General features: G+C 38.4%; 1 protein-coding gene across 1 annotated transcript in view; it reads right to left on the bottom strand.

The window, feature by feature from the left end:
- RARS2 (arginyl-tRNA synthetase 2, mitochondrial) overlaps nt 1–17417 on the bottom strand; it is a 29201-nt gene extending 11784 nt beyond the window's left edge. Inside the window, exons 1-12 of the mRNA XM_010011155.1 lie at nt 17385–17417; nt 17005–17078; nt 16373–16478; nt 15321–15404; nt 14287–14384; nt 13109–13164; nt 11492–11575; nt 7726–7802; nt 5006–5161; nt 2987–3093; nt 2279–2374; nt 69–129 (exon numbers count right to left, since the gene is read on the bottom strand). Coding sequence (XP_010009457.1) covers nt 69–129; nt 2279–2374; nt 2987–3093; nt 5006–5161; nt 7726–7802; nt 11492–11575; nt 13109–13164; nt 14287–14384; nt 15321–15404; nt 16373–16478; nt 17005–17078; nt 17385–17417 — 1032 coding nt within the window. The remainder of the gene's footprint in view (nt 1–68; nt 130–2278; nt 2375–2986; nt 3094–5005; nt 5162–7725; nt 7803–11491; nt 11576–13108; nt 13165–14286; nt 14385–15320; nt 15405–16372; nt 16479–17004; nt 17079–17384) is intronic.
- Nucleotides 17418–17552: the final 135 nt, after the last annotated feature.

The following is a 17552-nucleotide window of genomic DNA, read 5'->3' as shown; positions in this document are numbered from 1 at the left end:
AGCAAGTGCCCCCCTGGATTATTGGAGAGTCAAGCTCAAGAGTGTTTGGTCAATCTAGAATTACTTACCACATAAATCATGGTATCACAGCTATGCTTATTCATTCGGTCTATAGCAGCAGCCAGATCTCTGAAAGAGATAACCAGAAACTATTTAGACTTCTAGTCAAGCATACCTCATTATTTGCCTCTTAGAAAAAGAATCTACTTTTATGGAGGGGAGAGGACTGCCTGATTAAAAGGATCCCTGTATGGATTACACAAAAAAGAGGACATGTATACTTTCTTAGTGATGTGTTTGAAATGTTGGAGTTTTTTTGTAAGCCACTAGCTATGAAAATTACTGAAGAAAGTATTTATGTGCAGAGCTAAGTCTCATCTCTGTCTGTCTACTGGGACAATCAATCCACTAGGACTTGATAGAAACAACCCTCTCCTGGAAAACTAACCCTCGTGCACTATGTTATGTGATAAAAAGCTCGTCTTCACACACACACAAAGTACTACAGAGAGACATCTTGCTCAAGCTCCTCCCGGGACTGTCACAAGAAAGCCATCAGCCCCGTGTCCCAGCCTGAAACTGGCCTCAGCAGTCACCAGGAACAGGTCTCCAAACCACCTTCTGACTGGGAGAGGTTACTGTCTAAGGGACATGGGAAACATAGTATGCAAGGGAAAAACATTTTACAAACCTTAACCATTCTATGATTGCACAAGACTCATTATGAGATGCTTAGGGGAGGAACCAAAGATGGGAAAAGATAGGGAGAAGATGATCAAAAGTACGTGTGGTTTGTAAATTGATTGCTCATTAGTATGATTGTCTGGTTGTGCCCTACACCTGATCAGCAGAGTGTGTCCTGCCTTCTCATTAAACTCCATTTCAAACTTTTCCTGGGTAAAGGGGTCTCTCTTCTGTGTTCATGTGTGTTTGGAGATCTGAGTATCAGTAACTGGAGTTGCGGACTACAGCTCATATAAGCCATGCATCTGTGGTCCAGCAACTGGAGGGACTGGAGATAAGTGAAATTAAGTGATAGCAATTGAAATACGAGCATTGGTCAGTCACATGGCCAAGGTGTCTCTGCTACCAACAACTGGAGTGAGGGATCACATACCCACATATGATGGACAGCAAATATCATTGAATCATAGGATGGTCTGGGTTGGAAGGGACCTGAAGGCTTGTCTAGTTCCACCCCCCCTGCCATGGGCAGGGACACCTTCCACTAGACCAGGTTGCTCAAAGTCCCACCTGAGCTGGCTTTGAACACTGTCAGCATTGAAGCTCAGCTACTGCCAGGGATACATATTGTGCGTACATAGTCTGTACGTAGAATACATATGTGTATTACTTACATAGATAATCTGTATCACATACATGGGGGGGGTGTACATATACACACACATTCATACATGTGTATTTCTTCACACTAATAGATCTTCATCCTACTCAGACAGAGGGGAACAGAATGAGGCAAACTGTGCTGAGTGGTTTTGTCTCTGATGGCCTGTTTGGTTGGCTGTGTGTGTGCTTGTGTGCCTGCTGGAAACAGGTGCTCAGCCTTACTACTGGTTGGACCTGTGGGCATGGATCTGTGGCAGCCTTGCTTCTGTCAGGCTACAGGGGTCAGCAGCTCCCTAACGTTCAGGATTGATTGCAGCATCTCTGTAACACCCTTGCCCTGAAAAGCTGTACACACTTTACCCTGAGGGCAAGGCATGTGACCTATTTACATTACTGGCACAAAGAAACTGTTAAGGCTTCCATATTAAAATACCCAAGTGGAATTCTAGGATACTGATGAGAAGGCAGGAAAACAGTGCTAAAATTGATGTTACAGTGCTGGTGGTCCACTGAATCAATGAAGACATGGCTGAACAAGCCATTTTTTTCTGCACTGCACCATCAATAAGCATTTTAAGCAAAGGTCTTTCTAAAAATCTTCATTATTTGGCAGGTGTTTATTAGTTAAAGAGATCTCAGCTTTGTTTGCAAAGTTAGTAGCTGGAGAAAGTATTATAACTTACGGAAAGAGGAGATTTACTAACAGACTGCTTAGGAGAAGGAAAAATATTTAAAAGCAATTGTTTTTCCCTGAGCCATTTTTATCCCATCACAGTTACATTGCTAGTTCCAGTTACAATTACTCATTAGCGAAGGTGTTCCACCCCAGAAATAAAAAGCTTCAAAATCTGTACCATCAGCTACAAATGTACTCACATACAAAAGTCTCCTGGCAAAATAAATGGCAATAAACACAGATGGGCTTACTTGCCTTGTGATATAAAGAGATGTCCCATCACTACGCATGACGGTAGAAAACGATGAGAGGTCTTTCTTTTCTGAAAGATCCACAATTCCTGTTCCTTTTCTGTAAGTTGAAAAAAAACACTGAAGTAACTGCAATCCGTATCAAATACGCAGGTAAGTTCAGATAAGACAGAATCAAAACAAAGCCTCTTGCCATGGACCCTCTCTCCCCCCACCCTAGACAATCTCATTCTTTTCTTTGAATGACTATCTCCTTTAAGTCTTTTTGAAGACCATTTCACTAGGTTTGTTGTCACCACTGCTGATGCCAGGGAGCAGCCTGCCCACGTTCTGGTGCATTCCATGACTACAGCTTCTGTCCCAGTTCAGCCAGGCAGCTCCTTCAAGGCAAGGATCTCGCCTAACTCTCATTGCTTTATCAATGGCATATGCAGTTAACAAACTACTTAACAGCCTAGAAGGCCCTGAGGAGTTGAACACTGTACCTGCTTTATAGTGCCCAGGCTTCTGTGCTAGCCACAGAAATTCAAACTTAATTTTTCACTGTGACTGCACAAATCCTGTTGGTGTTCTACTAGAACAGCTGCTAAAAACCATCTAAAGAAAACTCTTCACCTTAGATTACACACAAACCTCACTCATCATATCTCATTTGAAATGCAACTGAGATGTTACGTAAACTACACCAATAGATGAAATAATGAGTTCATACATTGTTTTCTGAAGGAGTCCTTTATCCTCCAACATCTTTAGAACTTCCTGGGACTTCTCTTGGTAAAATGATTCTCCGGAATATTCATCAAAGTGCACTCCTAGACGCTGCAAAGTTCCAAGAGTATCAAAGAAGGGTAACATTGTTAAGAATGAGGCTAACAATTTCTTCAAATTACATCAGATGCAGGTTTGTGTCACAGGTCTCATAGAGTGCAAAGATTCATTTTATTCCAGGAAACGTTGTTTCACTGGTAAAAAGGAAAGGATGTTTGGATTTTGATTTAATCCATTTCTGCATTAGAATTAATCTCCCTGAGTTGAATAAACAGTGTTGGACAGAATGTTCACGAGAAATGAGGCATAAACTGGATAGAGCAATCAGTACAAAAATTCTGAGCTAAGTCTCTAACTTGCTGTGCTGGAGGCAAAACCAGTGGACTGCAGAGGAGCTACTTGGACATGAAACCAATCTTGTTCTAAAAGGATACTAACAGACATTTCACAAAACGGGAGCTGCTCACAAGCACTGCTGAGCATACAGAAATCACCATCACTAGGAAGGCTGAGGGTACACCTAGGAGAGATAGGATGACCTTAACTGTCAAAACTGTGTGAAATGTAATAGTACAAAACTGTCAGTCCAATAGCTTGATACTTATTAGTTTGAATGGAATTGGGAAAGATCCAGCTGTGCCAGCCATCATGTGATCAATGAGGAGTGACCATCATGATGCAGCTGCATACACAGCCCAATACCCCTTTACCCTGTCAGGTCAGCTTTCCACTAGAATTACTGAGGTTGTGTCTCACTTAGGAGATCTTAACTTCCAGTACTTGGCACGAACCCAGTGATATGTTTTGGGGAAGAAATTAAAGCACAGCCAAGTGATCTGGATTTCTGAGGAAGGGGCAGGCCACTTCTCTTCTAACTTTACAATCAAGGATGAAAGAAGACATGACCAGTTTCCACAAAGATATCAAGAGGAAGGACACGGAAAAGCACAGTTTTGAGTAAAGAATAATATTGAAAGAAAAAAGTGGTATAAACCAAGTCACAAATTCTTTGGAGCTGCAAGTTAGGAAAAAAAGTGTCTAAGCCCATCAAAACTGGGCACCCATTCCAGAATTTCATTGCAAGAATGTGGGAAAGAAAAGCACGGGCTTGTTTTCAGACAGATTCAGTTGGTTCTTGAGTAAGACTATGTAGTATTAATACTATGAAACCGGATTCAGTGACAGAAGGTGTTCTCACTCCTGCTTCCCAAATTCTCATAAGATTAATTCTGTGGGCAGTGGCACAAATATCTCCCACAAAACAGTGGACACTGGCTCCATTCTAGAGATTACAGTATGCAACAGATGGCTGTATATTAGCTCAACTCAACCTGCAGGTAATTTATGCACTGATTACTACTGTAAACTCCTTCTGCTATAATTTCTTACACTCAATTTAATACGCAACATACACAGCTCTGCATTATAACATTGGAGCAAAAATGTGAAAACAGAGTTCTCTCCTAATGAAATTTATTGCATGGAAACAGTTAGGGTTAGTGGGTTGTTGCAGACTTCAAAGATAAAGCAAAACTGAACATTTATCTAACACTGATTTACTTTGTTGCTCAGCACCATACTCCCAGCTTCAGGGCTTCTAAGAAGGGAGAATTAGTCTAACGGCCAATTACCAATTACACAGACTCCATTCAATAAATGTACCTAGGGTGTTAGCAACAAAAGTGATGGGCTGCTTGGATGTTAAATCAACTACTGTGCTTTTTCCAAACAGAAGGAGGCATAACCTGGAACACTGGGAAATATCTTTCCTGCAACACTGTAAAGTTTACTGGAAAGGCAATGAATTGACAACATTACAGCAACCACTGTTCCTAAGTCAGTTCACTGCTTGTCAGCCTCTTGGATGAAAAGGTTCTGTGCACTGACAAGTAGATTGATGAAGCAATAGATTACAAAAGACCATTTTATCAACAACACAGAAAAAGCAGTGGATGATTTGTACCTTATAAATTCGGATGTATTCCTCAATACTGAAGTCTCTAAATTGTTTCCAAAGTGACAATGTCTGCTCATCATGTTCCTCCAGTTTTCTAAAGAAATCCTTTGCCAGCTTTTTCACATTTTCATCTTCTGCTTCTTTGTTAATCTGCACATACACCTAAAATATAATGGCACTGAAAATGTTGAAGAAGTATAATCCTCTCCTCCACTAAAAATATGCAAAGTTCTACAAGTACAATACAAATACATTTAAAGATGACACTTGTAATGTCAAAATTTTAAAGACATTTTAAAGCAATACATTTCCCATTTAAAGGACGAATGAGAGTCCAAACTCCAATAGGAAAATGTGTAGCTTATCATGAAACAAGACTAATGCCATAATTCCTTATTGCCGTTGCTATTGTCCTCTTCATAACCTTGAAACAACTGCAGCAGCAGAACACAGAAGAACTAATTTACGCATGAAAGGGAAACCATCACAGATTTTTAAATTAGAGACACTTTTCTTCAGAGGACCACAAAGTTGATATCTATAACAACTGCACTACCTAAAAGTGAAATGGCAGCTGAAGCAGCAAAATCCTAGATAGAAAACAACCCAGTTCAGATCCAAAAGCCACTTACTTATGGTGCTCTATACCCATACTACACATGCTAGTATATATACATATACCTTGCTAGTATAATTTCTCTACTCCAGGTACAATAATGGTAATCTATTTGCTCTCGCAATGTCTAATACATGTCATCCTTCAAGGTGAAGCATTGTACTTGTCCTAATGTTTGATATGCAAGAATGTTATCACAGCAGGTCCACATTATGATTTCCATACCAACACATTTCAACAAAGTGCAATACCACCACGTGAGACAAGACTTTAAGCCCCACTTAAAACCCAAGAAAATTATTTATTAAAATATTTTTAAAAACAAGTAAAAATACAACATCAGCCAAGAGTAATATCACTTCAATCAATGAGCAACAATTATTTCCACAGCAGCTTTAAAAAGTATCTATTATCTCATGAGCACACAGTGCATATAGATACAAAATTCAGTCAGTCAATGGCTCAAGCATATGAATGTCAACATCTGGCCAGACACACACACAGGCCCTGTAAGTTTGCTAAAAGCATTGCAAACTCTTGTATTAGACAACTTTACCTCTGTACAGCAAATTTGGCTCTGCTGTTCATTAACACATTCCTTTATATCCAAATATTCGCCCAGACAACAATTCCTTGCTTTCCACATGTAGAGTCTTTAAAGCCCATGGAAGAGTTTTTAAAAAGCTAAAGTACTGTGTAAAAGTAATTAAATTAACTAGTGGTTACACCATGTATTTCAATCCAAACAGTTCACTGCTGCTTAACTTTGAGGTCTTTGTAAGAGTTTTGTTCCCCAAATCCTTACAATCTTGATAAAAACTAAATAAATCTAAACACTTCACTCCTGCAATGTTCAGGCAATGAGTTTGCCAACAATACCTTGCTCAAGTGGGTTCTGCCTATTAAAGAGAAAAAAGAAAGAAAAGGAAAAGCTTCCACAGCAGAACTCTTGAACTTTTCCCCTTCCTTTTATGCCCCAAGACTTTGAGAGATTTAGAGGCAGTTCTGCTGACAAGCCTCAAAGATTAATGTTTGCTTAGTTCTGCCACAAAAAAGAAATTTAAAGGGAAAATTCAACCCTTTCTCAGTAGCTTCACACATTCTAACATCCCCTCGCCTCAAATCTTTGATGTTATAAAGCAAAAATAATGCAAAAGGCATGTTCGCATCTGGCTCTTGACCAAAATGGAAGCTGCAAAGACGTTCGAAAAGGTACATTTGCCTATACATTTATTTATATGAAAACTGTGGAAATTTTCTTTTAAAATGAATTATAGGAAATATTAATTTCACACAAATGCAGAAGACCAGCACTTTGAAACATCTTGATTTTTTATATAAAATAGGAATGCAGCTAAACAGTTAGAAATTGGGAATATTGGAGAAATATATACTGGTGGGCATGGTGGGCAACCAAAAGGGCAACCTCCTGCAATGAAACAGTCCTCCCTATGGCTGGAAAGCATTCCCTGAATGCTTGTCAGCAGAAACTGCACCTCCTAACCCTCCTGGCTCTTTCACACTGATGGAAGACAGAAGAGCTTTCTGCAGAGCCAGCACAGTATTCTGGAGTGATGATCTCTCCTCCAACTAAGGCTCCATATTAGATACAAAATACTTTAAGGACCCTTTTTGCCCAGTGAAATGTGTACTGAGCGATGGAAATCAAGTATTATGTATTCTAAAATTACTAACAAGAAGGGGATTTTTACACCATACATGCAGCTTTGGACCCAACATGTTACAGCATCAGATGCAAGACTCCATTTCCACTGCAGTCATCGCAGTGAACTCAGTGGTCCCCTATGGCTGGTTAAGATGGCTGATAGCGGTCAAGCCAGCTGGTAGTAGCAGCAATCAATGCAACCTAAGTACCCATGTGATTACCTTCTTTATGGGACATATTTTTCAGCCTAATGAACCCTGTCTCTGCTGCCATGGCCTACTGAAAACTCTCTCTCCTGCCATCGCCCAGGCTAGCACTGGTCCGCCAAGTAAGGTTGTTTAAATCCAACATGAGTCTCATCATGACCTTTTAGACACAGCTTTCTGTACACAACTGACAGCCAAGTTAAATGGACCGTCCTCTGAAATGCCTAGTTGAACTTACCTCAAAAAGATGTTGCAAGGGACTGGATTTTAGCTTTTCTTTGTTGCCAAAGCACTGGAAACCAACACCCAATAAGCCTTGAATAACAATTAAATAGAGAGTTAGACAACAGCCAGAGTATTGTTTTGTTGAAGTCTAGTCTTAACATTGTATGTAATAAAACAAATGCTTTACATTTTTAAACAATATGACGGTGTATGCTAGGAAAAAAAACAACAAAAACAAACAAAACCCCCAAAAAACAAACAAAAAAAAACCCCAAAAAAACCCTCAACGAATTAAAAGCATAACCTTTTATTCCTCTGCATGAAAAAAAGCCAAAATTATAATAGCTAGAAACTAGTAAGAAATACTATGCTGATTTTTCAGTTCCTCATAAATGGAATTTGTGTTTCTGGACTTGTAGGGAAAATTATCTTTTACATAGTAAATAAATGAGAAGCCATACAGCGGCAACTGTGCAATAACAGAACATGCTCAAAACTCCTTGTTTTGCTTCCTCCCTTAATAGTATTATCATTTCAAGGACAATACTGGGACACAATATGGTATTCCACATATCACACATACAGTATTTTCAAGGGAACTTTTTGCTGAATGTTGAGAATATGCAGCTTTTTTCACATATCCAATTTGGCTTCAGCACTTTCTGAAAGCCATCTGAAAGGGCAACAAATCCAAATCACAATCTAAATCAAAAGAGCTAATTAACTCCTTCAGTAATCTAGCAATATTAACCCTGAAGCCCCTCATCTGAGGCTGCTTTTAGGCAGTTCATTCCTCTGAGCTGATAAGGACCAGGACTGATGTGAAAACAGCATCTGAGGAATAGGTATGCAGGTATCCCTTTCAAAAGCACTCTACAACTAAACAAGTAGCACTATCTCAAGAACTTCCTTCTTGGAAACACTGAGTGCAGTAGGAGCCGTGTCAGACTCAGGTAAGAAAAACAGGTTAGGGTTTAGGAAATAAAATTAGTCTAATCCTATTTAAAAGGAGGTTTTTTAAGGATGGCTTGTTCTATGAGCAATCAGATCTTGATTTCCTAATGATCTCTCTTGGATATTGGCATACCTACACATACCACTTTTCAGTGCTGGCTTCACACTCCAGCAGCCAGCAAGACTGACAGTTTTTATTCTACCCGAACACATCCTTCCACACATTCCTGTCTTCCCCAAACTATCCCCAGCCCTTGTTATACTTGCCAATTATTGGCAAGATACAGCATGTGTTGGGACTGATTCTGACTTAGATGTGATGACTGGTTAGCCGGCAGGCTAAACACAGAAGTTAACTTTCTCTCCCAGAAGGCATTACATTGTATTTCTACCCCTACTCAGCTGCCAACTGTCACAATACCAGAAGAGATTTGTTCTCAGAGACATTTTTCTTTGTCAGATCAGGCTGAAGTTGGCCAGTGGGTTCATCATTTATTAGGAGCAGAGTGACAGGAAGACAGACGGACAGACAGTATGATTGCATAAGATTTGTTACCTTAAGAAACCTGCCCCAAAACTTCCTAAAGGTTGAGGACTTCTGTACCATGTTTCAGCAAAATATGTTTTCAATTATTATGTTTTAAAGCCTCAGACAATAGGAGTTGTAATAGAAATGCTGACAGATCATTAATTATAGCACTGCTTCTGGGAAAGGACCATTATAACAATAATCCTATGCTACAATTTTGTGAAGCATGACTATATCACTCGTTATAAAACCTGTCACATATGTGAGCTGAGCCAGTCCAAATAAAGAGCACCCATTGTGAAAGAAACAGTTGGAACTACTAGTCAAAAGCATGAGCCTAACAGCAGTGTGCTGCACAACAGGTACACATGTAACTAACAGGCATTGTGATCTTTACGCCTTCAGGAAATTTAGTGTGAAAATACATAAAGTTCCTGATATTCAGATTTAGGAGTTCAATTTAGTATTTTCAAAGACAGAATAAATGAGGTCAGCTGAAGAGCCCTTTAAGAACATTGCATTTCATTGCTTAATTGTCATTGCCACATGTTATACAATAGAATAGCCATAAAATTATGTCTAAAGGGCAAAAATGAATGAAATACACAATGATGACATTTACTGAATTTTAGGAGAACTCATTCTGCATTCAATTCCTATGAAACAAATCCTAAGCGAAGCAAAGCTCTGCTGTAAACTACTGCTTGATCAGAAACAGAATTGGGAAAGATGAGTTGTGGAGGAAATAACTTAACAGAGGAAAAAATACTCTGTTACTCCTCTCACAGTCATAAGAATGTTATTCTCTACTATCTAAACCCAAGGAATTTACTCTTGAAGGAGAATAGGTGGAACTGAAGATATTTCAGTTAGGTTATCTATGCTGATGAACCTGAATACATAAGTAGAGTAGATATAGGGTATTTATGCTAAGTTTTTAGCCCAGCTCTGTTCATAAAATTGATTCGTTAATGTCTCCATAAACAGCAGTATCACTGAAGCTGGGCTGGAATGAGCGAAAGTGGCCGCTTAGTACATACTACACTCTGTGTTTGCTATTTAAAAATAAACATATGGACACTGTTTTCAGAACCTACTGCAAAAGATGTGGGGGAGTTTTATAGTTTTCACAGGTGTCCCAGCTTTCAAAAACAAGGAAGTGGGCATGGTTGTCTTTTTTAATGCCTAAAAATATATCAAAAACAGCTTTTGGGGGGAACTTGGAAAAGGAGGGGAGACCATGGATCAATTTAAAATGCAAGATTAACAACAGAAATCAATGAAGTTGTTAATCCTATGGATGAATCAACTGTCATATAAGAAGAGTATTTACAGATCCATCAGTCAGACATAAATGATCTCTGGCCAGGCAATAAATATCAAGCCACGCTAGGCTGCACATGAGAGATTTTTCAGTCCTCACTTATTCGATGGACATTGCAGAAGAGGTGGGAGTGTGCATGTGTGTGCATGCAAATGCATATGCATGCAAGATCGATAGTCTTCTACAGCCTATTTACTTGCATATTCTCCACCTACCCACCTCTCTTTTGCTCCATTTTAAAGGGAAACTGAATATTCTGGGGGAAGTGTTGGGATATCTTTAAAGATACAAACTCTCCAGGCCTCAACCTGCTGAAATACAGTTGCTGTGGGAGGTAATTATGCTTTTATGAATAATGAAGTAGCTTCCAGAGGGAACAACAACAACAAGAAAAACCCAAACAGATAAAGAAAACATACAAAGACAACCAAATATAAACCATACATTTTGTTCCATTCTATTGTTGTGTGTAGAGGTGTGGCATAGGTAAGTTAGCAAGCTTACTTTTCCACAGCTCTTCCACGTGCAAAATCCGAGTAAGACAGTATCACAGTAGACAGGCAATGGCTATGGTAATATGTACACATTTTGTCTGGAGGCAGCAACAGAAGTCTGCTCAGCTGTGAGAGCTCCAAAGGTCTAACCAGCACACTCAGAAAATATTTATACTGCCCTTTAAAAATAAACCCTAAATTACATATACATAATCCGAGAGAGGAGCTACTGAGGGACAGAGGGCAAATTTCATCCTGTTATTTCTTGTACAGCAGTGTAAGTCATACTGCTGATGAATCAGTCTGGATTGGTTTGTTCCTACTTTAAGAAGATTAATTCTACATTACATTCAAGGAAACACAATACTGCTCTTTACGAGCCCAGATGAATCCAATGGACCTGCAAAAACCAAGGCTGGAAATCTAGACCGTATTGTACAGTAGAAAAGAGAACAGGAAAACAGGTATTAAAACATACCGAACTGCATGCCCCAGTCACCAAGGTAATTTATTCTTATTACTTCATGTCCCAGTGCAACTTTGAGATTTGCTATAAAATTCCCTGGTAAGGAGACAAAATTGGTGTTATGATTATTATTATTATTATTATTATTATTATTCAGTTGCAGGTAGTCTCTCATCCCAACAAAACAATTTTCTGATTTTGCATGATCTGTATTCAAAAGGAAGAGGAAAAGCAATCTCACAACTAAAAGCAGTAGTATTCTGAGCACGAAAAGAAAGGCTGAGCATTTGAAAGGTGCCATAAAGCATGTCACACACCAGTAATAAAAACATACACGTGTATATGCATGTACATACTGAAAAGTATATGAATAAAAAACCCACTTTTTAAAGTCTTCTTGTATTCTCACAAGTATATAATCTGTGAGCATACATAATTTCCACCACAGTCAGGCAACCTCATACCAGGAAGTTAAGCAAGTATTCAAAATTCAACAACTGCTGTTAACTGTGGTATTAACTAGAGAACATCAAGTCCTGAATCTCTAAATACTGCTGGACAGTACTGAGCTCTGCACTTAACACACGGGGTGTCTGGTATGCTCCAAACTTACCATACCACTTAAGCACATCTTGACTCTATTATTACACAGAACCCCTTCATCTTTCTCCCAAGATTAGCACAACCATAGAATTACAAAGAAGAAATATCTACATCCCTTCCTCTATTTTCCTGTTCTTCAAGGGTACCTTTTAATTACAATATGGATGTAAAAGAACGCAGAAAGCTTTCTCTGCTGCTTCTATTATAACACCATATCGTAGCTTGAAAATACTTTCAATTCCATTCTCTATAGTCAATTTATTCTCTTACTATTGGACAAATAGTGATCTACAGAACTATTTTTGAAAGTAGTTTTGGGTTTTTTTCTATAGCAAAGGGTCCAGAATGGAACATAAAAAGCCCAAAATATGTAATTTCACTCAACTGTAAGTCCACAAAGAGGTGAATTATTAACTTTATGTCATTAAATATAATTAAACCCCTACAAATTATTAGCTGCTGTAGGATCTTCTGCTAATAACCTAACCTACTAGTTTTTATTGTGACAGAGGGAAAGGAGGGAGAAATAATGTTTTCCATATGCCATTAGAGTAGTGCACTATAAACTTATTAATTATTCCATTACAAATTACAGCAACTGTGTTAGTAACGCTGGCATAAAGTAATTAACATACAAAAGCAAGCTTTTTGCAAGACAGCCACCAAGACATAACTATCTGACTGCTCCGCAGTCTGGTGCAAATTGGAAATTCAAAATTCAAAGGACCCTCAAAACACCTCACTGAAAACTGCCCTGGGAATCTTTGTAGAATAATTTTAAACTACTTCATTTAATGTTCACAGTCATTAAACTGTATTACGTGTGACTTAATAAATCTGCCAGCACCACACCATGCTCTTTTCTTCACTGCATAACGAGCAAAAGGTTTTTAATTAGCAAGTCAAGCCTGACACAGCCACTCCACTAGAAGAGTGAAAGGTTTGAAGTGTTTCCCATCAGTGAAACAGGAAAACAGAGAAGCCTCTTTAGGATTTAAAAAGTGAGGCAGTTAGATGCATACTTACCTATTATTGTGGATCGCAAATGTCCTATATGAAACTTTTTGGCAATATTAGGGGAGCTGTAACAGATTTCCACAAATAATGTTAGTTCAATGTACAAGACTGCCAGATAGCCAAGTCAAACAAATTCAATTCCTGCATGTAGCAGAAGAACTGAAATAAACCACCATTTCCAATTTTCTCTTAAAGTTCGCTGATTAACTTCTGCTCTACACAGCAAGTTTTCCTATCCCACCAGCTTTTCCCCCAGTATCAGTTAACAACCAGTGTTGCAGGGAAAAAGAAACCACAAACAATCCCACAACAAAAGAACCCCCAAACTAGTGACAAAGCACTTACACTACCGTCTCACTTTTTACATGTTTTGGACATGTGGGTCATTCTCCCCATACCTTTATCAGAGATATATCTAATACCAGGACAGGTATTGTGTACTGTATTGTGTACAAGAACCAGTAACTAAAATCACATGATCTACTAACAGTGTCCCCACCCTCAAAAAAACCCACCCCACAACTGTACCCACAATTGTTTGCCCCCGATAATAAATTGGAAGTTCAGCTATGAAAATTTACCCTCCAAATTAAAACAAACTGCTGACTTTCTGTGACTATGGAAGTCTGCAAAGGGAGTATAACCGAACAAAAATTTTTTTACATAAAGAGATCAGAGTCAGCCACTTTTCATTTCATGAGCAGGTAACCGTAAACAAAATTGCACTGGACAGTAATTCTGGGGCCAGCAACTGAGAAGATTTAGCAAGACAAATGGACAAATGCCTGGCTGCTTTTGCAAGTCAGGGAGGAAGATATTAAGGGTAAAAAAGAAATGGATTAGTGGCTGAAAATTTAGGTCATGTTTCTTGATAACAAAATTAAGGGAACTTACTTAAGAACTGAGTACTATTATGAACTAAGTGAGAGTATTCTTAGTGGATGAGTGGAGAGTATTCTTAGTATTCTTAATCAGGACACTGTGAGGCATGAACTCCTTAAATACCAAAAATATATTCTGGGAAAAAGCCTTGAGCCCCTAAATATAACTTAAATTCTACTTGTATCAAATACAGCTGAATATAATATGTAAATATGATTTAATTTCACAGGCATCATACATTACAGCAATGAGTATCAATCAGCAGACAAGGCAGCTTCCTCAAAGGACTCATCACATGTCCTTACCTGAACTCAATTACTGCTTTTTGTCTAGGCACTGCAGAGAAAAGTTCACTTTTTACTCCATACTCTGAGCCATCTTTCAACACCTGCTGCAACACAGTCTAAACCACAAGGAAAATTGAAAAAAAGTAATAATTTAAAAATAGAAAATATGTTTCATGAACAGAAAGCTTGATCAGGTAAACTGTTTCCCAGTCACACAAGAGACTGATTCCACAGCCTTTATTCAAAATAGCAATTAGATGGCTGATCTGTCAAGCAAACAAAATCATCTGTGTAGATGAAAATGTCCATATCTTTTGAAAGCTGTATCTGAGCAATTAAAAAAGTTAGAGAAATTACAGGCAGAGTTTTGGTGAAAATCAAAGCTTTAAAATTCTTCTACTATAGGTATTGAATATTAAGAAAAAACCACAACAAAACCCAAAAAACAGCACCTGTAGAAAAAAAAACCCCTTTAACTCTGTTCTTATTTCAGCACCTAAGAAGGTAAGCTACACACACACATAAATCATCTAATCTACCCATAGAACTATTCTTATCAGTGAAAGTTACAGCAAGGTCTTACATCCTACTCTCTCCTCAGTGACATAATGCAAAATTACATGTCCTAATTCCACATTTTTTAAAGCAAAACTCCACTAGGCCAGACACAGTTTTGCTTGAATCAATAAACTGACTAGAATCCCTACAGATAAAGCACCTTGTAAAATCCATTAATAAAATTTTATCACTGAAACTACTCTTGCAGTGAATAGTCAGCTGTTATGTTCTTATCAAGACAGATTGATTATAAATAGCTAATGAAAAAATTAAATGATTATCAGTGAATGGTAGACATATTGTTTTCTCATAAGGATAAACTTTTGTGAGCCTCATTCCAAATCCTAGGCCTATATAACAAGATATCCAAGGGATCCTCAAGAACTTACACAGTTTCATTTAGAAAATACCTTTCTAAGACAACAGTAAATATTCTACAGTTTTATACTGAGGAATATATTTTTACTTTAATGCACCTGAAATATAGTACTCACCTTTGCTAATAATTCTCTGTTTATCGTAAAGTTCACTGTTCCTGGACCAGTACTGATTTCACTCACTACAGCATCACATTTTAGCTAAAGGAACAAAGCAAAACAAAGTGCATGAAAACTGGTAAACTGGAAAACTGCAATTCAATCCACTGTAAAAATTAATTTAATCCACTACATTAAATGTCATTTATTGGTTTGAAGCAATCACAAATGGGCTTATACTGATGTTGTTCTTTACTGTTACAATTGCTCTTCCATGTAAAGATGTAGGGCTAAATGTCCCAAATCCATTTAATGAGCCACAAACAATAAAGAAGAGAGACAACTTGCAGCTTTCTAAACACCGGGAACAGCAGCTAGTTTTTAAATTTACAGACTAGACACAAGGAAAAACAACATTACTGTGACAGTAACAGTCATGCAATCATGGGAACAGATTGCAGAGGGAAGATGTTAAATCCTCAGAGGCTTTCAACACCTGATAGGATTTAAAAAGCCCTCAGCAACCTCATCTGAAAATCCTCAACAACCTGCACTAAGGAGGAGATGAGAACAGATAACTTCTTGAGGTCTGTTTCAAACTGAATTGTTTTATGGTTCTAGTCATCTCTAAGTTGCTTTAGAACTTTTGGTTGTACATCTGGGATTTGAAAGTCTGGCCTGCTTGTCCCACAAACAGGGGTTATATTTATCCCCTGCCATTTCAGTGCTGGATTTTGCAGACTTTGGTTTTCCAAGCCACTGCGTACTCAATTTCTTTTCTTTTGTGTTGGGCAACAGTACAGACCACAGCATACCCTTTAGGTACCTTCTTAACTTCACCAATATTATTTACACTCAAACTATTTGAAAACAATAATTTCACAAGAAGTTTACCTAAACCGCTTCTCAAATTCCTCATGAAGATTCTGTGTACAGTTACAATAGGTGCAATCATTAAACTACTCTGGCCCAAAGAGATGCTTGGAGAAAGACAACTATTTACCATGAGGCCTGTTAACACCTGTAACTTCATTATAGCATAAATATATGATACTAATGCATTAGCATACCCTTTCAGCTAGTTTTTGAGCTTGACGATGAAGGTCTTGCGCTAAGCTATCACTAGAACTGTCTTCTGTTACAGAAGCGATGGAAAGCTGGAAATCAGCAACATGCCTGAAAAATAAAAGAACATACCAAAACCCCTGTTGAAACTGGCCTAATTGCCAGACACAGATACCTGAAAGTTCACTGTGTTTAGAAAGCTGAGATAGAAGGCCAAATACTACCTTTGCTTCAGACAATAGATACAAACACCATCTCAGAATAAACAACAGTTATGCTTGAGCATAAATGCAATTTACTCACTACATCATTAAAACTCTTGAGCAGGACACTGAAAGAAAATAATCCACTATAACTTCACATTGGTTCTAAGCAGTTTCGCACTCAGATAATTAATGCTGAAACATCTGCCATTCGAGCACTGCACATATTTCAGCAATTACATTTATTTCGAGCTTGGCTGAAAAAATACAGCAACTTTATTACATTTAATTTATCTTCTTCTATTTGGTTTGGCATATTAGCCTAGGTTTGGTTTATTTTTTCTGAATTCCTTTCCCTCTATGTCCTGTTAAGCTCTTGCAATAATAAACACAACAATAAAACATGACACTGTAAGATGAAATGTAAACACTACCGTTTTTTGGAGACAGGAACTGCAGATATGGACTTTATTAAATTTTCTGGTGGCAGATCCAAAACCTTTGACAGCTAGATTTGAAATAAAAATCGAAGTGACTTAAGTAAAAAAAGATCCAGGAAAAACACTGCTCCCTGTTCAAAGGCCCGTGGGGGATGCATCATTTACATTTGAAACCAAGTTTCAACCCGCGTAAAAAGGCAAATACTTTTTAACTATTACAAACAATACAAACCAAATAAACGTTAAAGGAACCTTAGAGAAGCAAGACAAAACACCACATAAAGCTTTTTGTTTGTTTATTTTTCCCCATGCAGGATCCCAACAAACCCCCGTTTGCCTTTACCAACTTATGTAGCCTCTGGCTTACCCCGCGCCCAGTGAGCGGGGGACATGAAGGCCCAGACCATGCGACGGCCTCACTAAGCTACTAATGGCTGTCTTCTTGCCAAAGGCACGAGTCTCCTGAACCCACGGGTTTAAGCCCGGTGCGGAGCTCCTGGCGCCGAGAGGGGCGGGGCGCGGTACGGCAGTGAAAGGAAGCC

The sequence above is a fragment of the Nestor notabilis genome, unplaced genomic scaffold, assembly GCF_000696875.1.
Source record: "Nestor notabilis isolate BGI_N333 unplaced genomic scaffold, ASM69687v1 scaffold9223, whole genome shotgun sequence".
Classification (NCBI taxonomy): Eukaryota; Metazoa; Chordata; class Aves; order Psittaciformes; family Psittacidae; genus Nestor; species Nestor notabilis.
This window is presented reverse-complemented; position numbering and strand designations above follow the sequence as displayed.